Source organism: Eimeria tenella, genomic scaffold (genome assembly GCF_000499545.2).
Source record: "Eimeria tenella Houghton genomic scaffold, Eth_scaff31, whole genome shotgun sequence".
NCBI classification, from domain to species: domain Eukaryota; phylum Apicomplexa; class Conoidasida; order Eucoccidiorida; family Eimeriidae; genus Eimeria; species Eimeria tenella.
This window is the reverse complement of record NW_013542966.1, coordinates 171,994-185,422: the sequence shown is the minus strand read 5'-3', so window position 1 is coordinate 185,422 and position 13,429 is coordinate 171,994. Positions and strand designations below refer to the sequence as shown.

General features: G+C 57.9%; 5 protein-coding genes across 5 annotated transcripts in view; 2 read left to right on the top strand and 3 right to left on the bottom strand.

Moving 5' to 3' along the window:
* The window catches only part of ETH_00015415 (uncharacterized protein), a gene marked incomplete at both ends in the record, with an annotated part of 5,327 nt that extends 4,413 nt beyond the window's left edge, over positions 1-914 (bottom strand). The window contains 2 exons of the mRNA XM_013376047.1: positions 189-274; positions 877-914. Of these exons, the coding sequence (XP_013231501.1) occupies positions 189-274; positions 877-914 (124 nt within the window). The remainder of the gene's footprint in view (positions 1-188; positions 275-876) is intronic.
* A 1,155-nt stretch (positions 915-2,069) lies between these two features.
* On the bottom strand, positions 2,070-3,910 carry ETH_00015410 (uncharacterized protein; the record flags this gene model as incomplete). The annotated part of the gene is made up of 3 exons (XM_013376046.1): positions 2,070-3,043; positions 3,170-3,377; positions 3,569-3,910. The coding sequence occupies 3 exons, from the start codon at positions 3,908-3,910 to the stop codon at positions 2,070-2,072; spliced, it is 1,524 nt and encodes a 507-aa protein (XP_013231500.1).
* A 1,866-nt stretch (positions 3,911-5,776) lies between these two features.
* Positions 5,777-9,478, bottom strand: ETH_00015405 (uncharacterized protein; the record flags this gene model as incomplete). Its single annotated transcript, XM_013376045.1, has 1 exon — positions 5,777-9,478. The coding sequence occupies one exon, from the start codon at positions 9,476-9,478 to the stop codon at positions 5,777-5,779; it is 3,702 nt and encodes a 1,233-aa protein (XP_013231499.1).
* Positions 9,479-10,406: 928 nt separating this feature from the next.
* Positions 10,407-11,955, top strand: ETH_00015400 (uncharacterized protein; the record flags this gene model as incomplete). The annotated part of the gene is made up of 5 exons (XM_013376044.1): positions 10,407-10,900; positions 11,062-11,109; positions 11,311-11,412; positions 11,581-11,640; positions 11,904-11,955. 5 exons carry the CDS (start codon positions 10,407-10,409, stop codon positions 11,953-11,955), a joined length of 756 nt encoding a protein of 251 aa, XP_013231498.1.
* Positions 11,956-12,886: 931 nt separating this feature from the next.
* ETH_00015395 (uncharacterized protein) overlaps positions 12,887-13,429 on the top strand; it is a gene marked incomplete at both ends in the record, with an annotated part of 1,107 nt that continues 564 nt past the window's right edge. The window contains one exon of the mRNA XM_013376043.1: positions 12,887-13,312. Coding sequence (XP_013231497.1) covers positions 12,887-13,312 — 426 coding nt within the window. The remainder of the gene's footprint in view (positions 13,313-13,429) is intronic.

The window sequence follows — 13,429 nt, the reverse complement described above, 5'->3', positions numbered from 1 at the left end:
AGGCAGCAGCTGCGACTTTGGGCTGCAGCGCAGCAGCAGCAAAGAGAACGGGAGGTTTGGGGGCGAGCGGAGGTCTAAGGACGACAAAGAAAGAAGTAATTATATATTTTTTGACAAAAAAAGCCAAAAAAAAGAATTTGAATCTAAAGAAAAGCTCCTCAAATGCAGCCGCCGCCGCCGCTCCCAACCCGAACACCAACCAACCCCGGCTGGGGGGCCCCCAGGTGGGTGGGGGCCCTCCTGCGGCCTGGGGGCCTTTTGAAGCGGCTTAAAGCTGCAAAAGCGACAAATCTTTTAAATCAATTTAATTAAATGCAATTTAGACACTGAAAAGGCAGTTTTTTTCTGCAGGGGGGGGGCTGCTGGACGCTGGGCAGTTAGCTCGTGCTGCAGTTGCTCTATGCTGCTGTGTGTTCCCTGTTGCAGCTCCCCGGTCCCGGGTGGCCACCCGAGCTGAATTTCCCTTTATTTTCCAATTTAAACACTTTAATTCCTCGACAAATGAACTTAATCTCCTTTTTATTTTGAATTTAGAGGTTTGGAGTCCCGAAAATGGCCCCACGCGCTCAGAAGCTTCCCAGCTGGCCCGGGAGAAGAGGTGACCCTACCCTGTAATGGGTGTTCCCTTACAACTAGGGGGCCCCCCGGGGGCCAGGCCCCTGGAGGGCCCCCGCGGGGGCCCCCCTGCGAAGCAAGTTGTGCAGTAGAGGGGCGAAAAAGGCGAAAGGAAGAGAAATTTTTGGAATTGCATTTATTAAATTGAGGGAAAAGCCACAGATTTGCTCAACAAGAGAGCTCCTGATTCCCCATCTCCAAACAAACAAATGCATTAATTGAAATAAATGTTTTCATTCTTAAAAATTCCAAAAGAGTCACCTGAAGGGGTCCAGGCCATTTCTGGGGTGTATGTACATACACCTGGTTCAGCTCCAGTGCCCCTCTCCCTGCTCCTTTCTCTTTCTTTCATTTCATTTTCACTCCTGTCTTAATTCCAAATCCTTTTCGTCTCATTTGATTTTCTTTTCTGTATTTATTCTCAAGTCTTTTTGTCTCACATATTATCTTTTCCCCCAGCTCTGTTGATGCTGCATGCAGCAGCAAAAAGCTCTTCCCCAGACCCCACTCGCAGCTGTCCTTTATTTTCCTAATTTACTTAATTAACCTTTTAATCCATTTAATTCATTTTACTTATTTAGTTTTCGTTTGCTGCCAGCTGCACCCTACGCTGCTGCAGCAGAGGAAAGCCACCCTGCCAGCAGCTGCAGCAGCAGAACCAAGATCCATATGCGGCGGCCCCAAACCCTAAACCCTGAACCCTAAACCCTAAGCCCTTGCTCTAGCTCCTGCTAGCTGCTGGCACTGCCGAAGCAAATGCGTCCTTAAATATCTGTAAAGGCCGGGGACACTCCGCAAAGGGGCCCCTCCAGGGGGCCCCCCTAGGGGGCCCCTCCAGGGGGCCCCTCTAAAGGGCCCCTCCAGGGGGCCCCTCCAAGGGGCCCCTCTTAGGGGATTTTGCAGGGGGCCCCTAAAGGGGCCCCCTGGGGGGGCCCCCAAAAGTTAATGAAGACGGCCGGGGGCCCCTGGGCCCCCTCTCGAAGCCCTGAGGGGCCCCCCATGGGGCCCCTGGGAGCTCCCAAGACAAGTGCTGCTGAGGGAAAGAATAAATGCCTTTGCTGCTGCAGCTCAGCAGCTGCAGCAAGCGTGGAGTGTACAGACAGCTGAAGGCTGGAGAGACACTGCAGCGGGAGAAAAGGAGTGAATCTGCTGCAGCAGCTGCTGCAGCAGCTGCTGCAACAAGCAGCAGCAAAGAAGAACTAAAAGAGGCAAAAAGGCATTTAATGCTTTGGATAAGAAAGAGACAACAAGAACAAATAAAAAGAAAAATAAGAAGAAACATATAAATGTAAAGAAAAGGAAACAAGTCTGAAGAAAGAGACAACTCGATAAAGAGAAGACCAAAATATTCGAAAGCTGCGCCGCCGCAGTCCTTCTGCTGCTCCTGCTGCTCCTTCTGCTGTTGCTGCTGTTGCTTCTGCTGCTGCTGCTGTTGCTGTCGCTGTTGCTGAGGGTTACGAGGGTGTGAAGAGCTGCATGCGCCGCCTTATGTTGACGTCCAGCGCCTTCCACTCGTTTCTCTCGGGAGTACAAAAAACGATCTTGAGCCTCTGCTGCTGCTGCTGCTGCTGCTGCAGCCAGCGGTGTGCTGCTGCTGCAGCACAGTAGGCTGCAGCATGCAGCGGGTAGCCACCCGCGCCCGTGCCCAGCAGCGGCAGCGTCACTGTCTGCAGCTGAAGTGCAGCAGCAGCAGCAAGTGCTCTGCGGTAGCAGCACTCCAGCAAGTAGAGGCGGGGGGCCCTTTCTTTTCTTCGCTGCTCAAACTCCTGCTGCTGCTGCTGCTGCTGCAGCTGCAGCTCTTTGCGCTGGTGCCGCGCCTCCGCCACGTCGCAGTCAATCAGCTGCAGCAGCTGCTGCAGCAGCTGCTGCTGCGTCAGAACAGCATTGGGCTCCACGCAGTGCAGCAGAAACAAATGGGGGGCCCCAAACCCTGGGGTCACCACGAGGGCCCCCGGGCGCAGCAGCTGCTGCGGCGGCAGGGGCTCCCTCTCTGCTGCTGCTGCTGCCGCTGCTGCTGCTGCTGCAACGGGGTCACTGCTTGCGCTATTCAGCGCAGCGGCGGCGTTGCGCGCAGCCGCTGCTGCTCCTGTTGCTGCAGCCGCTGCTGCTGCTGCTGCTGTGTCTGCTGCAGCAGACGCAGAAAGTGGCCACTGCTGCTGAAGCTTGGGGGGAAGCAGCGACGCATGCAGCTGCCGCGCAGTAGCGAGGAAAGAGTCGACAGCTGCTGCCGCAGCTGCTGCGTCTTGCTGCTGCTCCTGCTGCAGTGGCACGTGCTGCTGCTGCTGCTGCTGCTGCAGGAAAGCCTCCAGCCAAGGCCCTGCTGCTGAAAAGAGTGCAGCAGAACCTCTAAAGCCCCGGCCCTCCCCATAAATGCGCAGAGACCTGTCTATGCCTACTACGGCGCCGCAGGACTTCAACTTGGAGAGATCTGAGCAGCAGCAGCAGCAGCAGCAGCAGCGGTGGAGAAGCAGGCCTTAGCGGAAGCAGTACACGCGGCGCACGAACAGCAACTGCAGCAGCAGCAGCAGCAGCAGCAGCACGCAAGTGGATTTACCTCCGAGATGCAGCGCAACGCTATCCCACAGGCTGGTAGCAGCAGGCAGCTCTTGAGGCTGCTCCTCCCGCTGCTGCTGCTGCTGCTGCTGCTGCTGCTGCTGAAACGGCAGCAGCAAGTGAGGCGGCAGCAGCGGGCTGGAAACTTGTAACGCCGAGGGGATGCGGCTGCTGTCCATTTCTAAGGGGGGGTCACTTGGAGCGATCACCTGCCACAAACCCTAAACCCTAAGCCCTAAACCCTAAACCCTAAACCCTAGATTCTAAACCTTAAACCACAAGACCTTGCCTAAGCGTCAAGGACGAAGCCACGAAACAACAAAAGGACGCCTGATGGGACTTGCTGCAGCTACAAAAAGCTCCGAAGCTAGGGGTTTAGGGTTTAGGGTTTAGGGTTTACGGGTTTGGAGAAAGCCTCGACGCGCCTCAGCAGCAGCCGCTGCAGCTCGCTCGAGGGTTCTTCTTTCTTTTTCTTTTTCAGTTTTCTCTTTTCCAGAAAGCCCGGAAACCCACTAGTGGGAATGTGCCGAAAGTGCCGCTGCTGACTCAGCAGCAGCAGCAGCAGCAGCTGCTGCTGCTGCTGCTCTGCAGGCAGCAGCAGCAGCTGAGAGGGGCCCCTTAAATGGCCCCAACGATGCTCCTCTAAAAGGCCCCCACGGGAAGCCACTCTCAAAGGGACCGGGGGGCCCCCCACGGGGGCCCCCGGGGGGCCCCCCCGGCAGCCAACATGGGGACTCCCCATGGGGCCCCCCCGAAAGCCAACGTGGGGGGCCCCCAGGGGGCCCCCCAGGGGGGCCCCGTGAAAGCCAACATGGGGGCCCCCCAGCGGGGCCCCCGGGGGGCCCCCAAAGGGGGCCCTAGCCCCCTGGATGGCAGCAGTGGAAGCAGAAGCGCGCTGCAGGGCCAAAGAGGGAAGTCGGGGCCCCGCAGCAGCAAACATTTTCAACTCTAAGAGCAAATAGTTCTAAAGAGAAGCAGCAAGAACACCAGCCCCGTGGCTGCTGCTGCTGCTGCTGCTGGTCGTCTTGCTGCAGCAGCAGCTGCTGCTGCTGCTGCTCGTGTTGCAGCTGCTGCAGCCGCTCCACCAGCTGCTGCTGCTGCTGCTGCAGGGATGCCCGGCGTTGGCGGTTCTGGTAGGCGAGCTGCGACGGCCCCTGCGCGAAAAAAGCGGGCCCAGCAATGCTGCTGTGGCGCTGCTGTTGCATGCTGCTGCTGCTGCTGCTGCTGCTCTCTCAAGAACACCTGTGCTCGCAGTGACGCAACAGCAGCAGCTGCTGCTGCTGGTCTGCGGCTCTCAGCGTGACTCTGTCTTTCTCCGCAAGCCCCCTGCCCCTAGCCAGCCACCCTTGTGCAGCTGCTGCTGCTATTGCTGCTGCTGCTGCTGCTGTGCTTGTCGGGGCTGAACGCAGCTGCCGCTCTTGCTGCTGCCGTCTGCTGTGCCGCCGTGGTTCTGGGGCTGGGAGCCTTCTGCTGCTGCTCTGTGACAAACCGCTAGATAGCAGGAAATAATAAAATAAATAAATTAAATAACGAAATAAATTCTCTCTAGATGCAAAGGTTAGCTTGGAAGGCAAAGGGACCCTACACGCAAGGCGCTGTGCCTCGGCTTTCTGCACACACGGACCACCCACCCTGCTGCTGCTGCTGCTGCTGTTGCTGCTGTTGCAGCTGCTGTTGCTGCTGGTAACCCTGGCGCTCAAATGCAGCTTTTTAAGAGAACGAAGGTGCACAGAAGCCCCAGAGCGGTGTGCTGCTGCGAGCAGCAGCAGCTGCTGCTCCTGATGGGGCCCCAAGAGCCACGAGCGCTTCTCTGCCTTCCCTGTTTTTTGGGTTTAGAAGTTGAATCAAGCGGCTAAAATTAAATTTGAATTTTATCTAAAAAAGAACAAAATTTATTCCGTTCAAGGCGCTCAGCCCGCGGCACCGCCGCGCAGCAGCCGGGGCGTCCTAGAAACAGCAAAAAAATAGAGCTGCAGCAGCACCAGATTTGCTCATGCTGCTGCAGCTGCTGCGGCTGCTGTAGCAGGAGTGACCCTGCTGCTGTAGCAGGAGTGACCCTGCTGCTGCTGCTGCACCGTCTGCGCCCTTAGAAAGGCCATGTAGCAGAGGGGAGAAGGTAATTTATTTCAATGCTGTAGCAGCAGTAGCAGCTGCTGCTGCTGCAGTGCTGTTGCTGCTGCCGCTGTGGCCCTGTCTCACTAGAGTCCCACTAACTGTCAAAAGCTGCAGCAGCAGCAGCCTCCCTAACACGCATCAGGGGGGCCCCCTAGAACTACAGAACAGGAGGGGGCCTCCCAGCAGCAAGACCTACACTGTGTGCCATTAAACACCCCTTTGAAAGCCTCTAGGGGACCCTAGGGGCCCCTAGAAACCTTTTGGGGACCCATGGGGGCCCTTGGGGGCCCCACAAGGGATATCGACGGGGGCCCCCTATGGACAATGGCTGGGGTCCCTTAGGCAGATGATGGGGCGCTAAGCACACTGTTATGCACTAAGCAGCAGCAGCAGCAGCAGCAGCAGACCAGCAGCAGCAGCTGCAGCATGCACAGCATGGGGCCCCGGTACTAGGGGGGCCCCTGGGGGGCCCCCTCTCGAGCAGAATTGAGACCTAATGGCTCCAGGGGCTCACGGCGGGGAGGGCGCTGCTGCTCATAGCCCGCCGCTGCTGCTGCTGCCGCTGCTGCTGTTGCTGCTGCCGCTTCAGGCGCGGAAGGGCTGAGGAGCTGCTGGTAGCTCTTGCTGCGGCAGCAGCAGCAGGCGCTGCTGCTGTCTTGTGCTGCTGCGGGGTAAAGCGCGGCCGTGAGAGACCAAGGCGAGGCAGCGCGCTGCTGCTGCTGCTGCTGCTGCTTTTGGCCTTGCTGCTCTTGCCCCTAGACACGGCTGCGGCTGTAGCCCCAAGCTTCCGCGAGGGACGTCCCGCTGCTGCTGCTCCCGTTGCCGCCGTTGGAGTGGGCATAGCTGCTGCTGCTGCTGCTGCTGCTGCTGGGCGCGCCTGCTGCTGCAGCCGCTGCAGCTTCCGGTCCACCTGAGTCAAGAAACACTTTGCTGCTGCTCTGGAGTCAGGGTCCCCCAGCAGATTGCTGCGTGCTGCTGCTGCTGCTGCTTTTCGCTGCTTGTGGGCCTTCGCCGCGTGCTGCAGCAGCACCGGTGAACCAGGCGCTGCTTCCTCCATTTCTGCTGCCGTCGCTGCTGCTGCTGCTGACACTGCTGCAGTAGCTGCTGCTGCTGCTGCAGTCCCATTCTTGCGCATGTCTGCACGACTAGGGGTGGAACTGCTGCTGTGGCTGCTGCTGCTGCGGTTGCTGCTGCTGCCGCTCGCCTGTGGGTCGCTGAATATTTCCTCAACTTCTTGCTGCAGGCGCTGCCACAACTTTGGCTGCTGCTGCTTCTGCTGCTGCTGCTGGGTCGGCTGCAGCGAATTGCTAGGAGCAAACAGAGCTCTATAGGGAGAAGGAACTGTGCTGCTGCAGACGCTGCTGCGTCTGCTGCTGTTGGCATCTGCTGCTGCTGCTGCTTCTGCTCCTCTGCACGCTTCCGCGATCACTTCCGTGCTGCTGCTGCTGCCCAGCAGCTCCAGCAGGCTGCTGCTGCTGCTGCCGCTGCTGCTGTCCTTTGCTGCTGTTGCTGTTCTTGCATCTTCGCTAGGCGACACCGCCTCTTCAAAATCGACGAGGTCGTCATCATCAGATTGCTGCTGCTGCTGCTGCTGCTGCTCTTGTTGCTGCTCTTGCTGCCGCTCTTGCTGCTGCTGCTCTTGCCGCTCTTCTTGCTGCTGCTTCTCTTGCTGCTCTTGTTGCTGCTCTTGCTGCTGCTCTTGCTGCTGCTGCTGCTCTTGCGGCTGCTGCTCTTGCTGTTGCTGCTCCTCCATTTCACATGAATCACGCTGCTCTACGAGCAGCACCTGCTGCCGCTTCTTCTGCTGCTTGTTGCTGCTTTGACCTGCTTGCTGCTGCTTCTGCTGCTGCTGCTGCGGCTCTTCGTCAGACAGGATGACTGCAACATCGTCCCCATTGCTATATGCTTTTCTTGCTGCTGAGCCTTTCAGTGCTGCTGCTGCGCCTTCAGCTGCTGCTGCTGCTGCTGCGTCAGCTTTCGCCTCTGGAGCTGCTGCTGCTGCCGCTGCTGACGTTTCGGCCGCTGCTGCTTCTGTTGCAGCATCTAAACGCTTAAAGGAAAGCCGCGGCCGCTTGTCCACGCTGTTGCGGCTGCTGCTGTTGCTGCTGTTGCTGCTGCTGTTGCTGCTTCTGCTGCTGCTGTGACTGCTATCGGTGCTGCCACGCTTTCTCGGACGTACCTTCTGCTGTTGCTGCGGCTGCTCTTGCAGCTGCGCTTGCTGCTGCTGTTGCAACTCCAGCAGCTGCTGATGCTCCCGCTGCACCTGTTGCTGCTGCTCCGTCTGCTGCTGCTGCTGCTCTGTCTGCTGCTGCTGCTGCTGTTTCTGCTGCTGCTGCTTTTTCTGGCGCTTCTGATCCACCTTCTGCACAGGATTGAGCATCTGGTGCTTCTGCCTCCTTTGCTGCCGATGCTGCACTTGCTGTTGCTGTTGTTGCTGCTGCTCTGGCGGCGGTAGATGCTGGTGCAGCTGCAGCTGCTGCTGCTCTGTTGACCACTCTTGCTGCTGCTCCTGCTGCTGCTGCTGCTGCTGAAGCACGTGAGGCAGCTGCTGCGTCGGTGCGACTGAGAAGTCGACTGTCGATCTGCGGCTTCTGCGTCCGCTTAGAACATCTGCCTCTTTTGTTGCTGCTGCTGTTGCTGCTGCATCTCCCGTTGCTGCTGCTGTTGCTTCTGCTGCTGCAGCTGTTGCTGAAGCTGCTGCTGCAGCTGTTGCTGCTGTAGTTGCTAGAGTGTCTGTTGCTGCGGCTGCTGCTGTAGTTGTTGCCGTAACGACTGCTGCTGGTGCACCTTCTACTGCTGCACTTGCTGCTGCAGCAGCAAGTGCAGCAGTAGAAGATGAACTTGCTGCAGCAGCAGCTGCTGCCGCTGGTGCAACAGGTGCTATATAGGCCGCCACAAGGGCTGGTTCTGCTGTTGCCTCCGCTGGCACATCTGCTGCATTTGCTGCTGCTGCTGCTGGCGCCTGCTCGGTGAGCTTTGGCTCAGGAGAAGCAGCTGCTGGTGCTGCTGCAGCTGAAGTTGCTGCCGTCGCTGCTGTTGTTGTCGCCTCTGCTGCCGCTGCTGCTGCTAGTGCTGCTTCTTCTTCCTCGGAGTCGCTGTAGCTGCTGCCAGGCCTTAGCAGCATATCTATATCGAACGCCTCCGCTAGCTGCTGCACTGGTGCGCTGGCCTGTTGCTGCTGCTTCTGCTGCTGCTGCTGCCAGTGATCCGCAGCAGCAGCAGCAGCAGCAGCAGCATCATCGGGGTGGGGCGCGCAGCAGAAGGGAAGGTAGGCAGCAAATCTCCATGTGGGTGTCTGCAGCAAAGCAGCGTACGCGCATTCTATCCACTCCGTTGTCACAGGCACGCTGCCGCTCTTGCTGCCCTTCCTGCTGCTGCTGCTGCTGCTGCAGGGGGCAGCAAGCACTTTCCTCGCAGCGTCGAAATAAAACCAAACGAATAAGCGGCCGCAGAGCTCGCGAATCAGAAGCCGCTGCAGCAAAGCAACATCGACGCCTTCAGCTGCCAGTTCCGCAGCAGCAGCAGCTGCTGCTGCTGCTGCTGCTGTTGCTGCTGCTGCCCCCGGGGCGGCGGTGGGGTCTTTCGCGGCTGCGGACTCTGCCGCCTCCGTGGCTGCTGCCGCGGTAGCCTCATTGTTTCGCTCATAATTTTCTTGCTGCTGCAGCAGCAGCTGCTGCTGCTGCTGGAACTGTTGCTGCTGCTGCTGCTGCAGCTGTTGCTGCTGCTGCTGCGCCAGCAAGTTTGCGTAGTCCCAGCACTTGTGTCTGTATATTCTTTTTCTGACAGGCTTCCACATTTTGTTTGGATTGAGGGGAAGGGCCTTATCTTTTCTCAGCTGCTGCACGCAGCAGCAGAAGGTCACAGCCACGAGGTCTTGCGGAAGCAGCTGCAGCGCAGCAAAGCTGCTGCTGCTGCAGGGCAGCGGCTGCAGCAGCTGCTGCGGCGGAGGGGTGCTGCAGCAAGAACACGGCAGCGGCAAGGCCAGAAAAGACCACTGGACCAGCTGCTTGTCTGTTGCTGCTGCTGCGCCGTCGCTGCATGCAAGCGAGTGCCGCCCAACGTCGCAGCACTTCTGCTGCAGCAGCAGCTGCTGCTGCTGCTGCAGCAGCAGCTGCTGTTGTTGTATCTGCGGCGAAGGGTGGGGGGCTTTGAGAGGGAGGGAGTGCTCTCCCTCGAAGAGAGGTATTGCTGGCATGGCAAAGGCTCGCTCGCGTCCCCTGCTGCTGCTGCTCCCGCTGCTGCTGCTGCTGCTGCAAGTGAGAAGCTGCGCCCTGTGTTTAAGTGCTGCATATGTGAGCAGGAGCAGCAAAAGGGGCAGCCATTCTCTCAGCAGCTAAAGAAAGAGGAGAGTCAAGAAGCAGCAAAGATGGAGCTGGAGAGGTGGTGAGGTTGGTGGCAGCAGCAAGAATACGGGGCGATTCTGTCTTCTGTAGGCACCAAATTTGGCCGATTTGAATCGCTTTATTAAATAAATATATTTAAAATTGAATTAAATTAATTTTGCAGCGAAGAAACGGCAGGTGGCGACGCGGACCGCCAGTGTGTCTGCGGCAGCCCCAAGCCGCAAGGGCTGCCGCTGACTGACAGCCCGTTTGCATGCAGCCGAATTATCCTTTTTGGAGAATTAAAAGGCGAAATTAATAATTTAAATAATTAAAATAAAATTGGAGTTTTGAAAAGGCGCTGCAGCAGCGAAGGTGCGCATCAAACACAGGCGTGGGGCGTGTGCTAGCCACAGAGCAGCAGCAACTTTCTGGAACAGCCCCACAGCCTTGCCTTCTGCAGCTTTTTTCTCCTTCTTTTTTTGCTGTTAAAAGACTCTGCAGCAAAAGATACTCCAGGGCCTATTCAAGAAGCAAACACTTGCTGCAGCACCCCAGACCCCAGCCCTCTTGCTGCAGCTAGCTGCTGCGGGCACCCCAGCCGCAGCAGCAGCTGCTCCCGCTGGAGCAGCAGCGCCAGCCCGGCTGCGAAGCAGCAGCAGCAGCAGCAGCAGCACCAACAGCACCAGCACCAGCACTAGCAGCACTGGCAGCACCAGCAGCAGCAGCACCACCAGCACCCGCAGCAGCACCACCAGCGGCAGCAGCAGCAGCAGCGGCAGCAGCAGCTGCTGCAGCAGGATGAGCGTGAATCCGATAGGGGTGATAGTGCCTGGGAGCGCCTGCGCGTTCCCGCAGCAGCTGCAGGGAGACGCTAAGTGGCTGCTGGACTTAAAGCCTGCAGCAGCAGATGTCGTTTGCTTCTTGACGCAGCAAAACCAGCTGCCCCCAGACACAGGCATCGGCATTTACTTCGCGCTGCCCCCCTTCGCAGACTGGGAGGTCAGCAGCAGCAGCAGCGGTAGCAGCAGCAGCAGCAGCAGCAGCGGTAGCAGCAGCAGCGGCGGTATTAGCAGCAGCAGCGGTAGTAGCAGCAGCAGCAGTAGTAGTAGCAGCAGCAGCAGCGGTGGTAGTATCAGCAGCAGCAGCAGCAGCGGTAGCAGCAGCGGCGGTAGCAGCAGCAGCAGCAGTGGCAGCAGCAGCAGCAGACTGCTTTTGCACTTTTGCTTTTCTGCGCTGCAGTTCTTGGGGGTGCTGACGAACAACAGGCCGAGCACTCTGCTGTCCACCGGCTGGCAAGCAGCAGCAGCTTTTGCTGCCTTTTGCAAAAGAGCCAAAGACACAGCCTGCAGCAGCAGCAGCACTGCGGACCAAAGAAGCCCCTCAGATGCGTCTCGGCGCTGCCCCAGCTTCCCGTTCATGTTTGCTTCCTTGGTGCTGCTGCTGCTGCGCGCAGGAATCTGCTGCCCGAGGCTCGGCAGGCGGACGGGGTGCGGCTTGGCTTGTAAGTGGCGTAGGCCGCAATCACCAGGGATTGAAATGCGCATATAATGCAGAAAATAAATAAATAACATTAAAAATCCGGATATTTGAATTGCAAGTCCCAGGAAACTTGAATTCCCCCGCCGGCAACGCTGCGTGCAACTTCAGGGAAGCTTGCATTTTCTGGTTTTCCGCTGCACCAAGTGCTGCTTTTTCTGTTCAGTTTGCTGGAATCTGCGGAAAGCTTGACAGTGAAACTTGAAACGAAACCGATCGTCGACGCAAAAAAAGAATATGCGCGAAAAGTGGCATTGAATTTGTACCGGTGGGTCGCGTGCGCACTTGGGGTGTACGGACACCTCAGCTCCGGCCCTTTATTCTGCATTTTCTGATCAAGATCCACTTGTGTTCAGCTTTCACCATTTGGAATATTTGATCATTTTCTGCGTTTTACTGCAACTTTTGAACTTTTTTCTGTCTTTCTCGCTCTCAGCTACTTGGAATCATTTCAAGGAGGCGGAAATCAGGCACTGCTGGACCGCTGGTTCGAACGGTGAGAAAAGATATTCTTTGCCTCTTTTTGACTTCATAAATGTTTCTTCTTTTTTGTTTAATGCACAATTAGACATTCCCCGTTTCTACACAGCAGCTGGGGCCAAAGCAGCACATAAACGCAAAATCTTGAATTCAAAAACTTGAATTCAGAAAACTTGAATTCGAGGAACTTGAAATTAAAGAAACTTGAATTCAGAAAACTTGGATTCAAAAACTTCACCTCAAAAAACTAGAATTCAAAAACTTGAATTTGTGTTGCAGATTCGAAGCAAAGTACCGCATGGACCCGAACTTTGTGATGAAGAGCGAGTGAAGGCAGCAGCAAAGTTGCTGCTGCTGCTGCTGCTCTCTGCGGCGCTGACGGCAGCAGCAGCAACTCCCGCAAAGGGAAGCAGCGGCTCTCCATTCCGTCCCAGCAGCAGCACTTGCTGCTGCTAGCAGCATCCGCTGCTGCTGCTGGTGCTAACAGCACCAGCGGCCTCTGCTGCTGCTAGCGGCACCCGCTGCTGCTGCTGCTGCTGCCAGCAGCATCCGCTGCTGCTGCTTCGCAGCCTTTTCACTGGGGAGGCAGCAGCTAACTAGAGTATTCAGCCTACAGAAGGGTCTTGCTGAATTTGTTAAAGTCAGGGGGGCCCTCAGAGGCCCCGAGGTGCCGCAGCTTTGGGTTGCCCCCCTCAGCTGCCAGGTAGCAGCAGCAGCAGCAGCAGCAGTAGCAGCAGCAGCTCGAGAGACGTGGGGGGCGACAGTCTGAGTCCCTAGCCCTTGAGGCGCTCGAGCAGGACTTTTTTGTTTTCGCTGTGCTGTCAGCTGGTTAAGCTGTTGCTGCTGCTGCAGTTGCCGTTGCTGCTGCTGCAGTTGCCGTTGCTGCTGCTGTAGTTGCCGTTGCTGCTGCTGTAGTTGCCGTTGCTGCTGCTGTAGTTGCCGTTGCTGCTGCCGCTGCAGCTGCTGTTCTGCTGCGGCTGCTTGGCACTGCGCTGTTAAAGAGGGGGAAACGGCTGCTTCGAGCCGCTGCTGCTGGCGTAGCTGTCGCTGCTGCTGCTGCTGCTGCTGGCGCAGCTGTCGCTGCTGCTGCTGCTGCTGGCGCAGCTTTTGCTGCTGCTGCTGCTGCTGCTGCTGCTGTCTCTGCTGCTGCCGCAGCAGCACTGCTGCGGCCTCTGTTCGTAGCGCGGCCGCTACTGCTGCTGCTCATGGTGCTGCTGCAGATACTGCCGCTGCTGCTGCACATACTGCCGCTGCTGCCATTGATGCTGCGACTGCTTCCGCTGCTGATAATACTGCTGCTGTCGTTGCTGCTCAAGCTCCTACTGCCGCAGATATTGCTGCTGCTGATACTACTACTGTGGCTGCCGCTGACACTACTGCTGCTGCTGCTGAAACTGCTGCTGCTGCTGATCCAGCTGCTGCTCCTGCAGCTGCTGCTGCAGCTGCTGCTGCTGCCTGCGGAGCCGCGCTGCCTGCGCAAGCATTCTTTGTTTGGCTTCTTCTGCGGAAATGACTTCTCCGAGCTGCGCCTGCTGCTGCTCCCTCTTGTTGTTGTAGCAGTGCAGCAGCAGCACAGCAGCAAGCAGCAGCCAGAAGGCTGGAGAGAAGCAGCTCAGGTTCCGCTCCGGCAGCAGCAAGTCCCACAGCCGCTGGCTCTCCGCAGCCCGCTGCGCCAGCTGCTGCTGCGCGTCCGCTGCTGCTGCGCTGTCCCGCTGCGCTGCTGCTGCTGCTGCTGCTGCAGCGGTTCCCCCTGCGTCGGGAGAAGGGCTCGGCGCTGCACCCGGGGAAGACTCTGCAGGCTGCTG